Source organism: Neopelma chrysocephalum, unplaced genomic scaffold (genome assembly GCF_003984885.1).
Source record: "Neopelma chrysocephalum unplaced genomic scaffold, ASM398488v2 Primary Assembly neopelma1_85, whole genome shotgun sequence".
NCBI classification, from domain to species: domain Eukaryota; kingdom Metazoa; phylum Chordata; class Aves; order Passeriformes; family Pipridae; genus Neopelma; species Neopelma chrysocephalum.
In genome coordinates, this window is record NW_020897747.1 from 2,048,584 (window position 1) to 2,062,788 (window position 14,205).

General features: G+C 41.2%; 1 protein-coding gene across 2 annotated transcripts; it reads left to right on the plus strand.

The window, feature by feature from the left end:
• Nucleotides 1–348: 348 nt before the first annotated feature.
• Nucleotides 349–13,842, plus strand: LOC113971855 (opsin-VA-like). Of its 2 annotated transcripts, XM_027692273.1 has the most exons (6): nucleotides 349–709; nucleotides 2,185–2,395; nucleotides 2,994–3,111; nucleotides 6,673–6,912; nucleotides 8,023–8,190; nucleotides 10,573–13,842. In XM_027692273.1, the coding sequence occupies exons 1-6, from the start codon at nucleotides 349–351 to the stop codon at nucleotides 10,588–10,590; spliced, it is 1,116 nt and encodes a 371-aa protein (XP_027548074.1). In that variant the 3' UTR covers nucleotides 10,591–13,842. The 2 variants fall into 2 exon arrangements, with proteins under 2 accessions (XP_027548074.1, XP_027548073.1); XM_027692272.1 differs by lacking the exon at nucleotides 10,573–13,842 and having other exon boundaries at nucleotides 8,023–8,726.
• The last annotated feature ends 363 nt before the right edge of the window (nucleotides 13,843–14,205 follow it).

A 14,205-nucleotide genomic window follows, 5' to 3' on the forward strand; every position in this document is an offset into this window, starting at 1 on the left:
AGCACTCCTGGTCCTGCAGGAGGAGGAAACCTGCAGCTTCCACAGCTGGGTTCTACCACGGATAAAGGCACAGCCGCAGTGGGAGGAGGCAGGAGAGGAGATGATGGGCAAAGAGGAGCAGAAGTTGCTCTAAGAAATATTCTTGCTAATCCCAGTTCCCACTTCACTCGGCAGCACTAAACTTTCTTCCAACCAAAACTTTTTTTCCTGGACTATTGCTGGAAAGCAGAAGCAGGGAGAGTTTGCTCACACTTCTGTTGGACACAACAAACTTCTCCTTTTAATCCTGAATATTATTTACATATAATACATTATAATATAATATTATTTTTGCTACTGAGAGAAAAAATGGATGCATTTAGAGCATTTGAAAATGAGTCGCTCTTGCCCAGTTCCTTTGGTCCTGCCAGCTGGGATCCCTTCCGTCGTCCCCTGGACTCCATCCAGCCCTGGCATTTCAGGCTTCTGGCAGCAGTAATGTTGGTGGTGACCTCCCTGTCGCTTGCTGAGAACCTGGCTGTAATCCTGGTAACTTTTAAGTTCAAGCAATTGAGGCAACCTGTCAATTATGTTGTAGTCAATTTATCTGTGGCTGATTTCCTGGTCTCACTGACTGGTGGCACCATCAGCTTTCTAACGAATCTAAAAGGTTATTTTTATATGGGATACTGGGCTTGTGTACTGGAAGGATTTGCTGTCACATTTTTTGGTAAGCTTGATTGTGTTTGTAGTTGTATGTTCTTTTCCTCCAACTTCCTTCGATGTATTTTACTGCATTTCCCCAGGTCACTGCCTTTGCATGCCTTTGAATTCACTGGTGCTTTCCCCAGATATTCTGTACTGGAACACGTGCAAGTGAAAAACATCTCTCTCTCTCTCTCTATCATATACATGGCCTGTCCCATGTATGCTGGTCATTGAATGTGTTTCATATAATGCAGAAAAGCTTGCCAATAGAATAACAGTGTCATGGGGTTTATAATAAAACACTTTCAGGAAAAAAATCCCTATGCATAACTATTTTCAATAATTGTATTTAGGTGTGTGCATATATGGGTGAATAAGAGAGAGAGAAAAAGAGTGAGTGGCTGCCCATAAATTGTGGAAAATCTCAGGGCAGAGAAACCTCTTATATTCCCTACTCTGCAGCAGTTCTGAGGAGCAGAGACACACCTGTAAGAGCCACTCTGCACACCTACAGCTTTTTGTGATTTATTTTTCACTCCTTTGTTCACTAACTACAAAAAAAGTATTAGAAGTACTCTAAAAGGAAAAATCATCACCATGTAGTTCCCTGTGTAACTATAGCTCTGCAGAATAAATGGGAAATAAGTTTAAAGTGGGACATCTACTTGAGACAGACACTCGTTCCTGCCTTCTGCCCCTTTCTGAAGGGGCAGCTTTCTGAAGCTGCATAAAGACAACCAGTAATGCTCCTCACTGCCCTAAATCCCACTCAGTGTTGATCCTCAGCCTGAAAAGGAGCCCCACAGCTGTTCTTCACCTGTTGGAGCTACACAGAGGGAATGTCAGTGAGGGACGTTACCAAATCAGTTGTGGCACGTAAGCCATGTCCCATGGAGAAAGATGAGGCTATTTCAAGGTTTTGGTGGCCAAATAGGTGATATGTGCCTAATAAACTGATAATTTGATGTTGTGGGCAGCTCTCTGTAGGTTTGAGTTTTATGACAGCCTGAAATAATAACCTTTTGAAGATATATCTTAATTGATTAATTTGGATGGTACGCAAAATTTTCAGCTTTTCAGAGTAGAACCAAATGAAAAATGAAAGTCATAGTTACTTAACTGGCCCAATTAGCTGCTTGGTTTTGTAACCATTATACTGTAGAATGACAAACTACACAAATATGAAATTCTTATGCTCTTAATTAACATTAGAATAAAGCACAGAAGTTGCACATCCTTTCACAACTTGGGTCAACAGAAAAGGTGTCTTATGTGGTGGGGGGTCAGACACTGAAACCAGCTGCCCAGAGTGGTTGTGGAATCTCCATCTCTGGAGATATTCAGAACTCAGCTGGACTTGGTCCTGCACCACCCAGCATGTGGACCATGGGGATGGTGACCCCCAGAGATGCCTTTCTACCCAAGCAGTTCTGTGATACTGTGATGTTGGCACTTCAGTGAATCTGCTCAACTTTTGGTGCTGTTTTCTCGTTGCAGGCATTGTTGCTCTCTGGTCTCTCGCTCTGTTGGCCTTTGAACGGTACATCGTGATCTGCCGCCCCTTGGGAAACCTGCGCCTGGAGGGGAGACATGCAGGCCTAGGGATTGTCTGTGTCTGGGCCTTTTCCTTCATTTGGACCATTCCACCAACCATGGGCTGGAGCAGTTACACCACCAGTAAGATTGGAACCACTTGTGAGCTTAACTGGTAAGGCCACTCTCGCACGGTATGGTAAAGAAATGAAACTTGCAGCTGAGGAGGCCTCAGGGGCAGGAATTTAAAGGAAAGGTTTGAACGTCTCTGCAAAAAATGGATGCAAAGAAAGTTGTAATAAAAACAAGAAAAATTTTCCATGAACGGCTTTTAAAACAAAAATTTCTAAAGGGAGGAGCTTCCAGCTCTAATGGAAATAACCACCCTACACCTTGTGCTTTTTGTCAGGAGTCAAAGTGGACAAAGAGACAGATTTTTCCAGAAGACTGGACAAAGCCCTGAGCAAGCTGGTCTGACCCCATAGCTGGCTCCACTTGGAGCGGGAGGTTGGACTACATGTCCCTTCCCACCTGAGGGGCACCACAGTTCTGTGGGAGTGACCTGTGGCCACAGGATCCTGTCCTAGCTTGGGGCAGGGAAATGGCCCAGGGCTCCATCTGGTGATGCAGCTAGAGTTGTAAAGGGGCACTTGGAATAAAAGCAGTTGACAAAAATATTTAAGACAGCTTTGAAGAGCAAAATTACTACTTCAAGAAAATAGTAACACCACATATTAGTAATATGTACACAATGTATTTTGTATTTTATACAGGTACTCAGGAGCTTATGCTGACCATACCTACATTATTGTGTTCTTCACCACCTGTTTTATAGTGCCTTTATTAGTGATTTTGGTATCCTATGGAAAACTGGTGCAGAAGCTAAAAAAGGTAAGAAGAAGCACTTATAAGTAAACTTTTAAAATGTTCACGTACACAAATATTTAGAATTTTTAAGTTTGACTTTCTGTAAAGATCAGACATAAGCAGATCAGAGTTGCAGTCAGCAAACACACTCAGTTACATCCCTTGTTAAATAATTATCCCTACAAACAGAAATACATGCCATGGTTAGAAGTGGTTTTTCAAAGTGTGCAGTTTGCATCACTTATCAGTACATCTTATTAGTCAAACATCATACAAATGAAAGAATGTTTGTCTCATAAATAAAGAAACTGAATTACCCAGTGTTGGTTTATTCACAATTGTACTTCAATTCAGTGACATTTCTTAAGACTCAAACCAGGCAAATCAGAATGTAGCTTAAAATGACTCAATTGTAAATTTTAAGAGTGCTGGCTACTGGCTTGTAACAATTATATGCAGAGATGTAGCATTTGTAACTAATGCCATGCTGTTTAGTAAATAAAATATTAGATTGTCCAGAAATATTTTAAAGGCTTGAGAAATGCTTTTGAATTTTATTTAATGGTTGTGTTCACCTGATTCAAAGAAGAAGCTGCAAAAAGTGAAAAAGAAGACAATAGAATAGGAAAATTCCTATCTGGAACTGAATTTTGGGACAATATTTTGGGACAATATTAATATTTCTGTTTGCTGCAAAGCTGCCTTGTTTTATTGCTTCAGTAATAAATTCAGTGAATTTCTTCAATTTACTGTTATTTTGAAAGTATTTGGGATAGTCAAATTGTATTTATTTTGAGTGTTCTTTCTAAGTAAAATGAAACAGAAGGGAACTTTGGGTGACACTGTGATTCTTCTGAAAGGATTTTTTCTTGGTTTCCTCATGGATTCTTTCAGGGGAGAGAAGGCTGAATGGCTGGGAGAAGTTGATTTCAGAATTAAACAAAAGAGGTGGGATGTGGATGGCAGGGGGGACAACCGGTGCCTGCCAGGGAGGGGGGCCCTGAAGAGCAGGATGTGGAGATGCCTGAAGAAAATCGTTGCTGAGGACTCAGGCTCTCCTAAGAGAATTTGTAAAACTATGGTTTGTTATTCTGAATATCCAGAATTTCTGTTAGTATTTTGTTTCACCTGTCCTGCCCTACCTGCAGAGGAAATGGGATGAAGGGGGAGCGCAGGGGGCCAGCTCAATGTGGGGGAGGAGGGACAGCCCAGAGCAGCCACCTCGGGCTCCTACTCCTGCTGGGGACACGGGGCTGTCCCTGAGGACCTGGGGGGAGCACAGGGCCACCTCCAGGAGGATGTTCCTGGGAGGGGAACCCATGGGGTTGCCTGGGACATTACCCCAGCAGAGGGGGTGTGAGACCACAGCATCCAGCGCTGCCATGGGACTGCCAGAGCAGTGACTAATCTATTACTCAGATGCTTTAGGAGGTGCACAGAAATGACCATTTCCTTCCTCTTAAAAGTCTGTAAATGTAAAATAAAGCAGGTGAGATGAAGAGCAAGGGAGGCACCGTCAGTCACAGCAGACGTCATGAACGGCCTATTTTGCCATTTGAGTCAGGTCATGATGTCTTCTGGAAGGCTGGTCAGTGCCACGTAGTGTGTGCCAGCATGGCCTGGAGCCACTCTGGTGTGATCTCACTACGCTGTCTTTCTCACTCCTCTCTCTGTTATCCAGACAGAATAGCAGTATTATTTAAAAAAATCACACTTCTGGGTAAGTTATGTGTTTCACGCTTCCCTCACAGCTCAGTGACCTGGTGGATGGCACAGCCAGGGAACAAGGGTGCCCTCAGGGGGCCACATCACAGGTGATGTAGTTGTGACCATCTGGTTTATGCCAGTCCTGGCCTTTGGCTCTGAAAAGCCAATACCTGCAACATAATCTGTAAATCTATAATGAGTTACCATATGGCCGTATTTCACAGCTAAACTCATTTTCAAAAATCTGACTACAGTGAACAGAGAGAGGCCCAGGCACCAGAACTGGTGTCTTGGTGTTCCCAACCATCCCCCTTCCCAGATTTTGGCTGCCATGTCCCATGGTTGCCAAATGCAGACTTGGTCCCGAGTGGCACAGTTCTGTCTTAGTGAAGTCTGCCAGTCTCTCAGTCCCGGTGACACCAACTTTACAGAGCCAATAGTGGCTTTCACTTTAACTGCAAAGTTGATGAAAGAGATTAATTTTCAGGAAAAGATCAAATTAATAGTTTAGCACAGAGGGTAAATTATTTTGGCAGTATTCCTTTGTTTAGAAGATAAAGCACCAGTACGTGGTTCCTTATCAGTTTTTAGACAGAAAGGAAAAGCCGTAGCTGAGAAAAAGGCCAGGCTGACATGAGACAAAGACAAAACAGTTGAAAGTGCTATCAGGGAGATTGTGTTCCTTCCCCAGGGTGATTGTACTTCTGCTGAAAGGGAGTCTGGGCTGCTCTCTATGTAGGTACAGCATATATGAAAAAATGCTATAGAAATGTCATATATTGACAGGGCATATCTTAGCTTTGCTCAATACCTAACACAGCCTTCACTGATGCCTAAGAACTTGTACCTATTATAACAATGCATTATTATTATTATTATTATTAAACATAATACATATGTATATATACAATATATATGTTATATAACAACAACATAAAAAACCAGCATTAATTGCAACTTTCTACAGAGGTGAGGACACCCCTCTCCCAGGAGGTGCTTCTATACCTCTAAAAGTACTAAATATGTTGAATTCTCTGAGTGCAGTTCAAGGGTTATTAGGGGAAATGTCTCCATAGAGATCTAACATTACTGCAGGTAGTTAAAAGGCCATATTATGCCAAAAAATCTAACTTTATTAGCATGTATTATTTTAAGACCTGGCATCAGTTTCTTCCAGAGCCATACAGAGTTATCATTAATTACTTCCCATGTAAACTAACATTACATAACAGTGCCTTGTTTCACTAAGTCATCAGAAACAAAACAAGGATTTTCCCAGAAAGACATTGTTTGGCAGCACATAATCCCTGTATCAACATCTCTGTCCAGGCTGCTTGCATGATCAATGAGGGGAAGAGGGAGAGCATTCCTACTAAATGCCCCAAACCCCCTTGAATTCTGGTGTCACTAGATCATAGGCTCTCTTCTTGTGAAGGCCATAAAGCACCACTGAGCCAGACAGACTCCCCTGGTGTGGCCATCCCCCAGGGTGAGGGGGTTGCACAGCCTGAGCAGTGCTGTCTGTAACACCCACATCAGTCACCTACTTGTCTGCAAAGGCTACATGGACTAGAAAGTGCTGGAATCAAGCTCAATATCTGCTCATGACTCATCATGATTTCCTTCTTTTTCACTTTGACAATAAAAATAAAACAATACTTAAGCAGAGGTAAGTTTAGTACTGCCAGTATAGGGTAATTCCTGTCCCTGAGCAGGGACTTGGACACCCTGTGGTCAGTAACAGCCTCCTCCTGTGCTGCCACATTTGGGAAGCACAGGTCTGTCGTCCCAGCATGGCAGGTCACTGCCCCGCTCACTAAAGTCACTGTTGGAGGCCTTGTTCTTTGTTTTTTAGAATCTTTTATCTCTTCTTTAAAGGTGTCAGAAACGCAAGGCAGGCTCAGAACTACCAGGAGACCTGAAAGACGAGTGACCAGAATGGTGGTTGTTATGATCGTTGCCTTTCTGATCTGCTGGATACCATACGCTGCCTTTTCCATCCTCGTCACTGCTGACCCCTCCATTGAGCTGGATCCTTGTCTGGCAGCAATCCCAGCTTTCTTTTCCAAAACAGCTACTGTTTATAATCCAATTATTTATGTCTTTATGAACAAACAGGTACTGTATGCTCTCAAAGTATCTTTAACACTCATATTTTGCTATTTTATCTTGCTTTATAGTGAACTATTTCTACCTGCCTATGTGTTAGTTAACAAGCATTACAACATCCAGCATTTAGAACAAAAAAAAATAATCTGCCTGCTGTAAGATAGCATAAGCCTCTGTGCATTTTTAAAATATAAGTGTTAATAATTATTAGGTTTAGATATTATAAAGGAAAATCAACCCTTAGTGAACATCAGTTGGTTTTCTGTATGAAAATTCTGTTCTAAAGACTGTCCCAGTGTATTTCAATAATTCTTCAGGAATGCAACACCAAGAAGTTGATTTTGAGGCGGGGTGGAAGTTTTCAAAGCTTGAATTTGTGTCGGGGAAATGCTGCATTTGTGGTTGGACGTGCAGCGGGGTAGAAGCATTGCATGAGCCCATGGATAGGGAGCTTTCTTCTCTGGAATGAGGGCAGAGGATCAGATGCAGAGAAAAGGAACTGCCATGGGGCTGGGCCGGGGTGCTGTATGCTCAGGGTGGTAACAGGCATGATAACAAATGTGCACAGATTTCTACAGGGAATGAAGCTACTGAGAGTGGTGCCATCAAGCAGAGTATAAGCATGTAAGCGAAAAGAAGAAAAATAGTTAAGTGACTGCTGGATAAGAAGTGGTGAATACATTTATTTATTCAGTCAGACAGCTATTGCTTGTCTCTCATACTGTGGGCAGCACCCTGGTCTCCCAGTGCGGGGCAAACGCTGCTCTTCCCCTGCGTGTGGATGCAAACAACAAACAAACCACCTTTGAATAGCTGGGATTTAGTATATGAAAACAACTCTTGAGTCTAAAGAAATGACCAGTTCTATCCATTAGATGTGGTTAGTTAAAAGCAGAAGAGGGAAATAGTTTGGGTCTTTTGAGAACATCATTAGTTCTCAGGTTTAGAGTTATTCATGGTGGCATGGGCAAATATATTTTATAGGGTTATTTCTTTGTATTCCCAACTGATTCATGAGAGAATTTCTAAGAGTTTTAGCTAACACACAGATTGATTTATAGAACTATTTTAAAATTTCTCATGTGTTTTGATTGATCTCCTGTTTTTTCACCTTTCTAGTTCAGGAAGTGTCTGATTCAAATGTTCAGGTGCAATGCCACAGGAATTGCAGAGTCCAACATGAACCCAGCTTCAGAGAGAGCAGTGCTAACCCAGGACAGGGGAGGCAGTGAGATGTCCACCATGGCAGTTCGTAGCACCGCTTCTGAAAGGAAAATTGGACATGAACATGGAAATTGCCAATCCTTTGCTCAGTTGGCATCTTCAGAAAACAGAATTTGTCCCATGTAGAGTGGGAGATGTGATCGTTAATGCAGTGCTACAGTGTATTTCAGTGTTACAGTCATCTGCTATAAAAATATGTTGTCACTGGGGACATTATACTCCTGTGGGCACAGGAGGTTCCAGCTCCTCAGTGTATATAAGAGCTCCCTGGCTCTGCAGGTGCAAACGCCCCAGCCAGAAGGTGAGTCCCTTCCTCCTCTATGTTCCCCTGTCCAATCCACAGCAGGCAGTGGCACCACTCTGCTGTTCTCCTGTGAGGAGCAGTTGTGTCTCTGTCTCTCCCGTCCTTAAATTCCTTTATTTGAGCTATTGATCCTGGCACAAATTATTGACTCCTCTGCTTTCAGAAACAAGGAGCACAACATAAGTACACTTTCTGTAAACAGTGAAGAAGAATGGAAATTGCCATCTTTCTATCTCAGATTAATTCACACAGTGCTGGGCAGCAATATACTTGGCTTTAGTGGAATGTCACTTGCACATGCAAAGCCAAACTAGGCTACGAGTGTAATAAAGACAGATTTCTGTGTTAAACAGCCTTTGGGATCATTGTATGAAATGTTGCTAAGAACTGGCATATCAGATTTTTAATCCCATATAAGATCTACCTTTATTGAATGCATTTTAGAAGAAAAGGCAATGGCTGACTATATTATATACTTTAGTATGGAAAACCTTTATTTCTAGAGAAGACATTAATACAATACCAGTTGAAACAAATGTTACTCCATAGTGGTATAGAAAAGCTACAATAACTCTGTCCTGTACAGGCCTTACAATAGAAACGGGATATGGAATGAATCATCCATGTTTCAGTTTTACTTCAACAAAATTAGAATTATTCAGGCAAGAGTATATCTGACATCCAAGACAAACATGGATGGTTACTGCTGATGTTTTTTGTTTCTTCAAAAGACATAAGAATTATTCAATAAGATCTTTCTGTTAAAAGATCCTCTATAGGTAAAATGTGATCCCTGCAGGAAGTGTATTTCTGTAGTGCTTTCCCTTAACTCTCTGTGGGGGCAGTTTCTTTGGCCCTGCTCTTGTTCCCTTTACCCAGCTCCTCACCGTGCCTCCTCTCCCAAAGGGCAGCTCTGCCTGTTTCACCCTCAGCACCCTTCACCCTGGAGGTGAAGATACTTGACAATTCCTTTTTTTTAGAGAAATTTAGTTGCAAGACACAGACAACTAACTTATAACATTTTAAACACATAATTTTTAATAAGCAATTTTTATACATTGTGATCTTCCTCTTAATTCATCCTGGAGTCAAATTTATTTTGAATTTGATCCTTTTTCTATGTTCTGAGAAGAAAAATGTTCAGATTCGAATGCCCTGATTTCAGAATGGTAATATCCAAAAGAGGTGAGTTATTCTAGAAATAAAATCATGGCCTGCACATGTGAGAACTCACTGCAAAAGACTCTACTGTCTTCCTATTCATCTCACAAAATTTCATTAGGTGACTGTCTTACAGTGTCATTTTGGCAGGGCTCAATCTTAAAGCCAAACGTTGATCCTTATTCTGACAGCCACATTCTTTACCATTAATCCTGTGGCATCTAGAGCAGAGAAGTGAACAGATCTATTTGCCTTTTTTAAATGTTTTGGAAATATTGTGAGACAGGAAAAGCAAGGTATTCAGTTACTATTGCATGCACCTTTTTGTGCTCGTTAGTCTGTTAAAACAGTCAGGTATGATTTGAAAGTAAAATTCTTGCATTTAAGACTCAGATTTTCTCTTTCAAGGATATGTTGACCTAGGTTAATCACATGTTAATGGCATTGGATATATTAAATCATGAAGAATTGGCAGAAGTGCTAGTGTTTAATTAAAAGCACCAGAATTACTTTATCTCCTGAGAAGGTTAAGATATGTAAAGTACAGCTCTGTAGTACCAAATAAGGCAACAAAACTTAAGTAATGGCAACGAAAAACACGATGTAAAAATGCACGTAAAACTGTAGGAAACAGCGAGTTACCATGAGATTCCCATCTGATTACTGGCTGTGTCATCCTCAGTGAGGGTCACTCAGGATGAAGTGGTACTTTTAGAACATTTCACCAAGGAAAACCTGCTTTGCATCTGTAAATTAATAGAGGACACCAGTTTGTAAAGACAGTCAAAGACAGTGTCTCCAACTAACACAAGTGGGTCCCCACCCATTAAATGCAGCAGCAGCCAGTGCAGGGTGAGCCGGGGGTCACATCACTGCCGAGCAGGGCAGGGGGACACTGACACCAGACATGAATTACTGCTCTCAAACACTATAGGGCAGGGGATTGATAGAGGACCCTCAGGGCACTGCTCACATTCCCTCACAGGGCAGACAAATAGCTTTGGCTTTTTTATAAGGGAAAGGGAGAACTACAGCACAAAAGGAACAAACCAGGAATTCTCAGGGGGAGAGAGCATATAGAAGAAACCGGAAAGTCGTGACACTAAGCCCTGCTTCCTTTTGCCTGGTCATAGGCAAGAGCTAGAAAGACAAGGCAAGATTTTTCTCTCAGGTCCAGGGGTCTCCCGTGCCCATCCAGCACTCCCCTCACAGACACCTGGGCTCCTGCAGAGATGAAAGTTCTAACAGGATTTTGTTTCCTTGACAAAACTAATTGTCATATGCCTTTATTTTCATGGGAAACAGTTTCAAGATAACATTCAGGGACTGACTTTTAGAAAAAGATTTGTTTAAAACTTATTTAGAAACTGCAGCATTTTCTGTACTGTCTGGTTATTAAAATTGGAAGATAAAAGGAAAACATGGAAGAAAACCTAAAATTATTTTCCTGTGCAGTATTAGAGGCTTTAAATTGTTCCTGTTCTCTGGATGTCAATAAGGCACTGGCACTACTTTTCTCACAGAGATTTCTTTGTAGAGGTGTTAGTTTTTTTAATTAAAGGGAATTTTAACCACTTTCTCACTGTTTGCATTCAACTGTTCTGCTGTTATGCAGACCATTAATTAAAGGTGTAACAGCAGTATTTAGACATACAGAAGACAAAAAGTGTTTACAGACTTCACAGTCAAAGATTTAGAGAAGCATTGTACAGATCCAAAATAGCACTGAAGAAGATGATAGATAACTATGAAAAAACAAATTAAATATGTGTCAAAGATGGTAACACTTGCACTCAGTGACAAGAATAACAACAAATGAGGATTAGTTAGAACAAAAATATGGAGACTCTTCCTTGTGAACTTCTCCATGTACTACAACAGGTATTGTGGCTAAGATATGTGGCTAAAATAAAACAGAGGGTGTGGTTTCATGAGATAAGGCAACATGGTAGTAGTGGCCAGAGAAAAAAAATGAGATTAGAAGGAATAATATTAATTTTGGACATGGACAAAATATTTGTGCCAAAGTGAAATGAAGATGGTTCCCCATGTCAGAGGAGACAGTTTTGCCCTTGACAAAACAGGACTGTGAGAGGAAGAAAGAGCAGTGCCAATCACAGAAGAAATGGTCAGACTTACAGCTCTGGACACACAGCTCTGAAAATCATTGTGAAACATTCAGAAAGAGAGACTGACTGAAACACAGGACTGGGAAGGCTGGAGATACCTTAGAAGTAGAAAGCTGGATTAGCATGCTGTTAGTGAGGGCAGTAGAAGGAATCCACAGGAGTAGAGGCAGTTGCTCAGGTTATGCAGGAAAAAGTGGATTGAACTTTAGAGGATGGTGAGATAAGGAGGAAGGTTCATGTCCTGAGTGACTGGCCAAGGAGTATTATCATAAGAAAATCAATGTTTAATAGTGTGAGGTGCAGTGCAGGATGTTAGGATGAGGGCTATAAGCAGTACCACAAAAACAAGTGGAAAACATAATCTGGAGAACCAGGTTTACAGGTGTAAATAGACGTTTGCTGGGAAGCAATTTCTCAGGGTGAAACACATGAAAGTCTGTGAGAAGAGAGTAAAATCTGAGCCATAGAAGGAGAACATGGTGCCACTGACTTTGAAGAGTGTTAGACATAAGGTGATGGCTGGGGAGGGTGCAGGGAGCTCAGCAGCTTCCCAGAGAGAACCAGCTTTGCATTGTCCAGGGAAGGAAGCAGAGAAGGAAGAGAGACTGCCTATGAGAGAAATAGAGATAAGCAGCATTCCTTCAGTCTGTCAGGAGCAGTGGGGCCAGCACGAACCTATCAGTAGCTTATTTCAACAGAGAAGTTCATAATTCAATTAAATATACTGAAAATCACTTGAGCAGTACCTCAGTGGCACACAAGGGTTCATCATCTAAACCTTTCTTCCCAGTGTGAAGCTCTGTCTTGAAGATTTCTGGAGAACCAGCTCATGTCTAGTTCCACATGGAGGTCAAGGCCTGACTGCTCTGTTGAGATGGGAATCATTGTCCTTTTGCACCAGCCCCTCTGGCAACTTTAATAATTATGTTTATGGTTGTCTTATATCATCTTGCCACCCTGTCAGACAAACACTGACATCCCCAAGCACAGACATACAAATATAGGCTGCAACAGGGTGATATGAAAATTAGCAGCTCAGGACAAATAGGAAATTAATATTAGAGTCTAATTAGTCTTGATTTCATTTGGAGAAGGAATTAATTAGTCTTAATAGGACCACAGAGGCATCACAAATGTTTTCTTTCCATCAAGTGACAGCTGCATTAAACAATTAACAAATCATTCTCATAAAACATAAGGTTCCATTAATATTTGTCAGTGTCCATAACACTGATATTTTTCAGGTCCTCACAAGTGTTTTCTGTTAAGGGCCAGATTTTGTTTGGCTTATTAATATGAGAACTCCCATAACTGTGGGCAAAGGCATTTTCTTGAAGAAGGTATTTACCTTCTGCACATACAAAAAATGGGTTTTAGTAAATGTTGATCAATTCTCCAGCATTAACATTCTGCATCTCTAATGAGTTCCTGTCTCTGTGAGAGGTTCTCATCTTTGATACAAATAAGGAATAATAGAATCATGGGATGTTTTCATGTTAAAATGTCTTCAGTAATGCTTTTCAGGAAGAGGGGAATACCTTCCTTTCCTGCCTGTAGGTCAGAGAGTACATTTTAAAATGTGTAAACACATTGTCATAGTGGGCCAACCAAGCAGTAGCAGCCTGGGCACGAAGTGCTACAGGGTCCCCAGGAGTTGATTGGTAAAGTCTTTCAATGTAACACAGTAAAAAATCTTCAGATCTGCAAGCAAAAAAAAAGGGTGGGAGAGTGGGCTTTTTTTTTCTTAGGAGTTGTGCACAGTGACTGAAGAGACACCTCTTGCATTATGTGGTAAGAGCATGAACATTTTACCATATACAAAAAGTAATTTAGGCAATGGATGGTTTTAAGACCTTAAGATTTCATACTAAAAGGTGTGAATACTGCCAAAGTCAATTTGCTCACACTTAATTGTGAACTAATAAACAGCACATTGTGTCCTTGAATTTTTGTTTTGCCACCAAGAATATACCTAAAAATCACATTCCTTTAAAAAAGAGCACTGCCTCTGGTTTGCAAAACTAGCAATGTAACACTGCACTATTCTGCTTTGGGAACATTTGTTGTATTTTAATGTCACAACCTGGACAAAATACCTGCCCTTCCTATAAACCTCCCATGACACTGGGGGATAATTGCTTTGTGGTTTTGCTTAAAAATGTCAGCATTCCTCCATCAATTTACTTGTCTGTAGTGGAAATAGCTTTATATATATGTATATATTATGGTTGTCATAAGAGCTACCATTATGTTGTGAGGTCATGCTAGTTCCTTTGGGATAATGGTGAAAAAGGCACTAATGCTCAAGCCTGGCTAAATGAGTCACTCAGTGAAAACCAGATATTATGGAAAAGGTAATAGCAATCTTGGGACCCTTGTGATGCTGGAAACCTCAGATGTTTCAGCATGGAATCACCATTTCCAGGCTCCAAAGTCTTCTGCAATGGTACACCAGAGGTGCTCTGCATTTACACTTGTGCCAGT

Coding starts and splice junctions, on each gene's coding strand:
- LOC113971855 (XM_027692272.1), top strand. CDS start 349: ATGGATGCATTTAGAGCATTTGAAAATGAGTCGCTCTTGCCCAGTTCC. Junction 2,396..2,993: donor ACCACTTGTGAGCTTAACTG/GTAAGGCCACTC, acceptor TATTTTATACAG/GTACTCAGGAGCTTATGCTG. Junction 3,112..6,672: donor TGGTGCAGAAGCTAAAAAAG/GTAAGAAGAAGC, acceptor TCTTCTTTAAAG/GTGTCAGAAACGCAAGGCAG.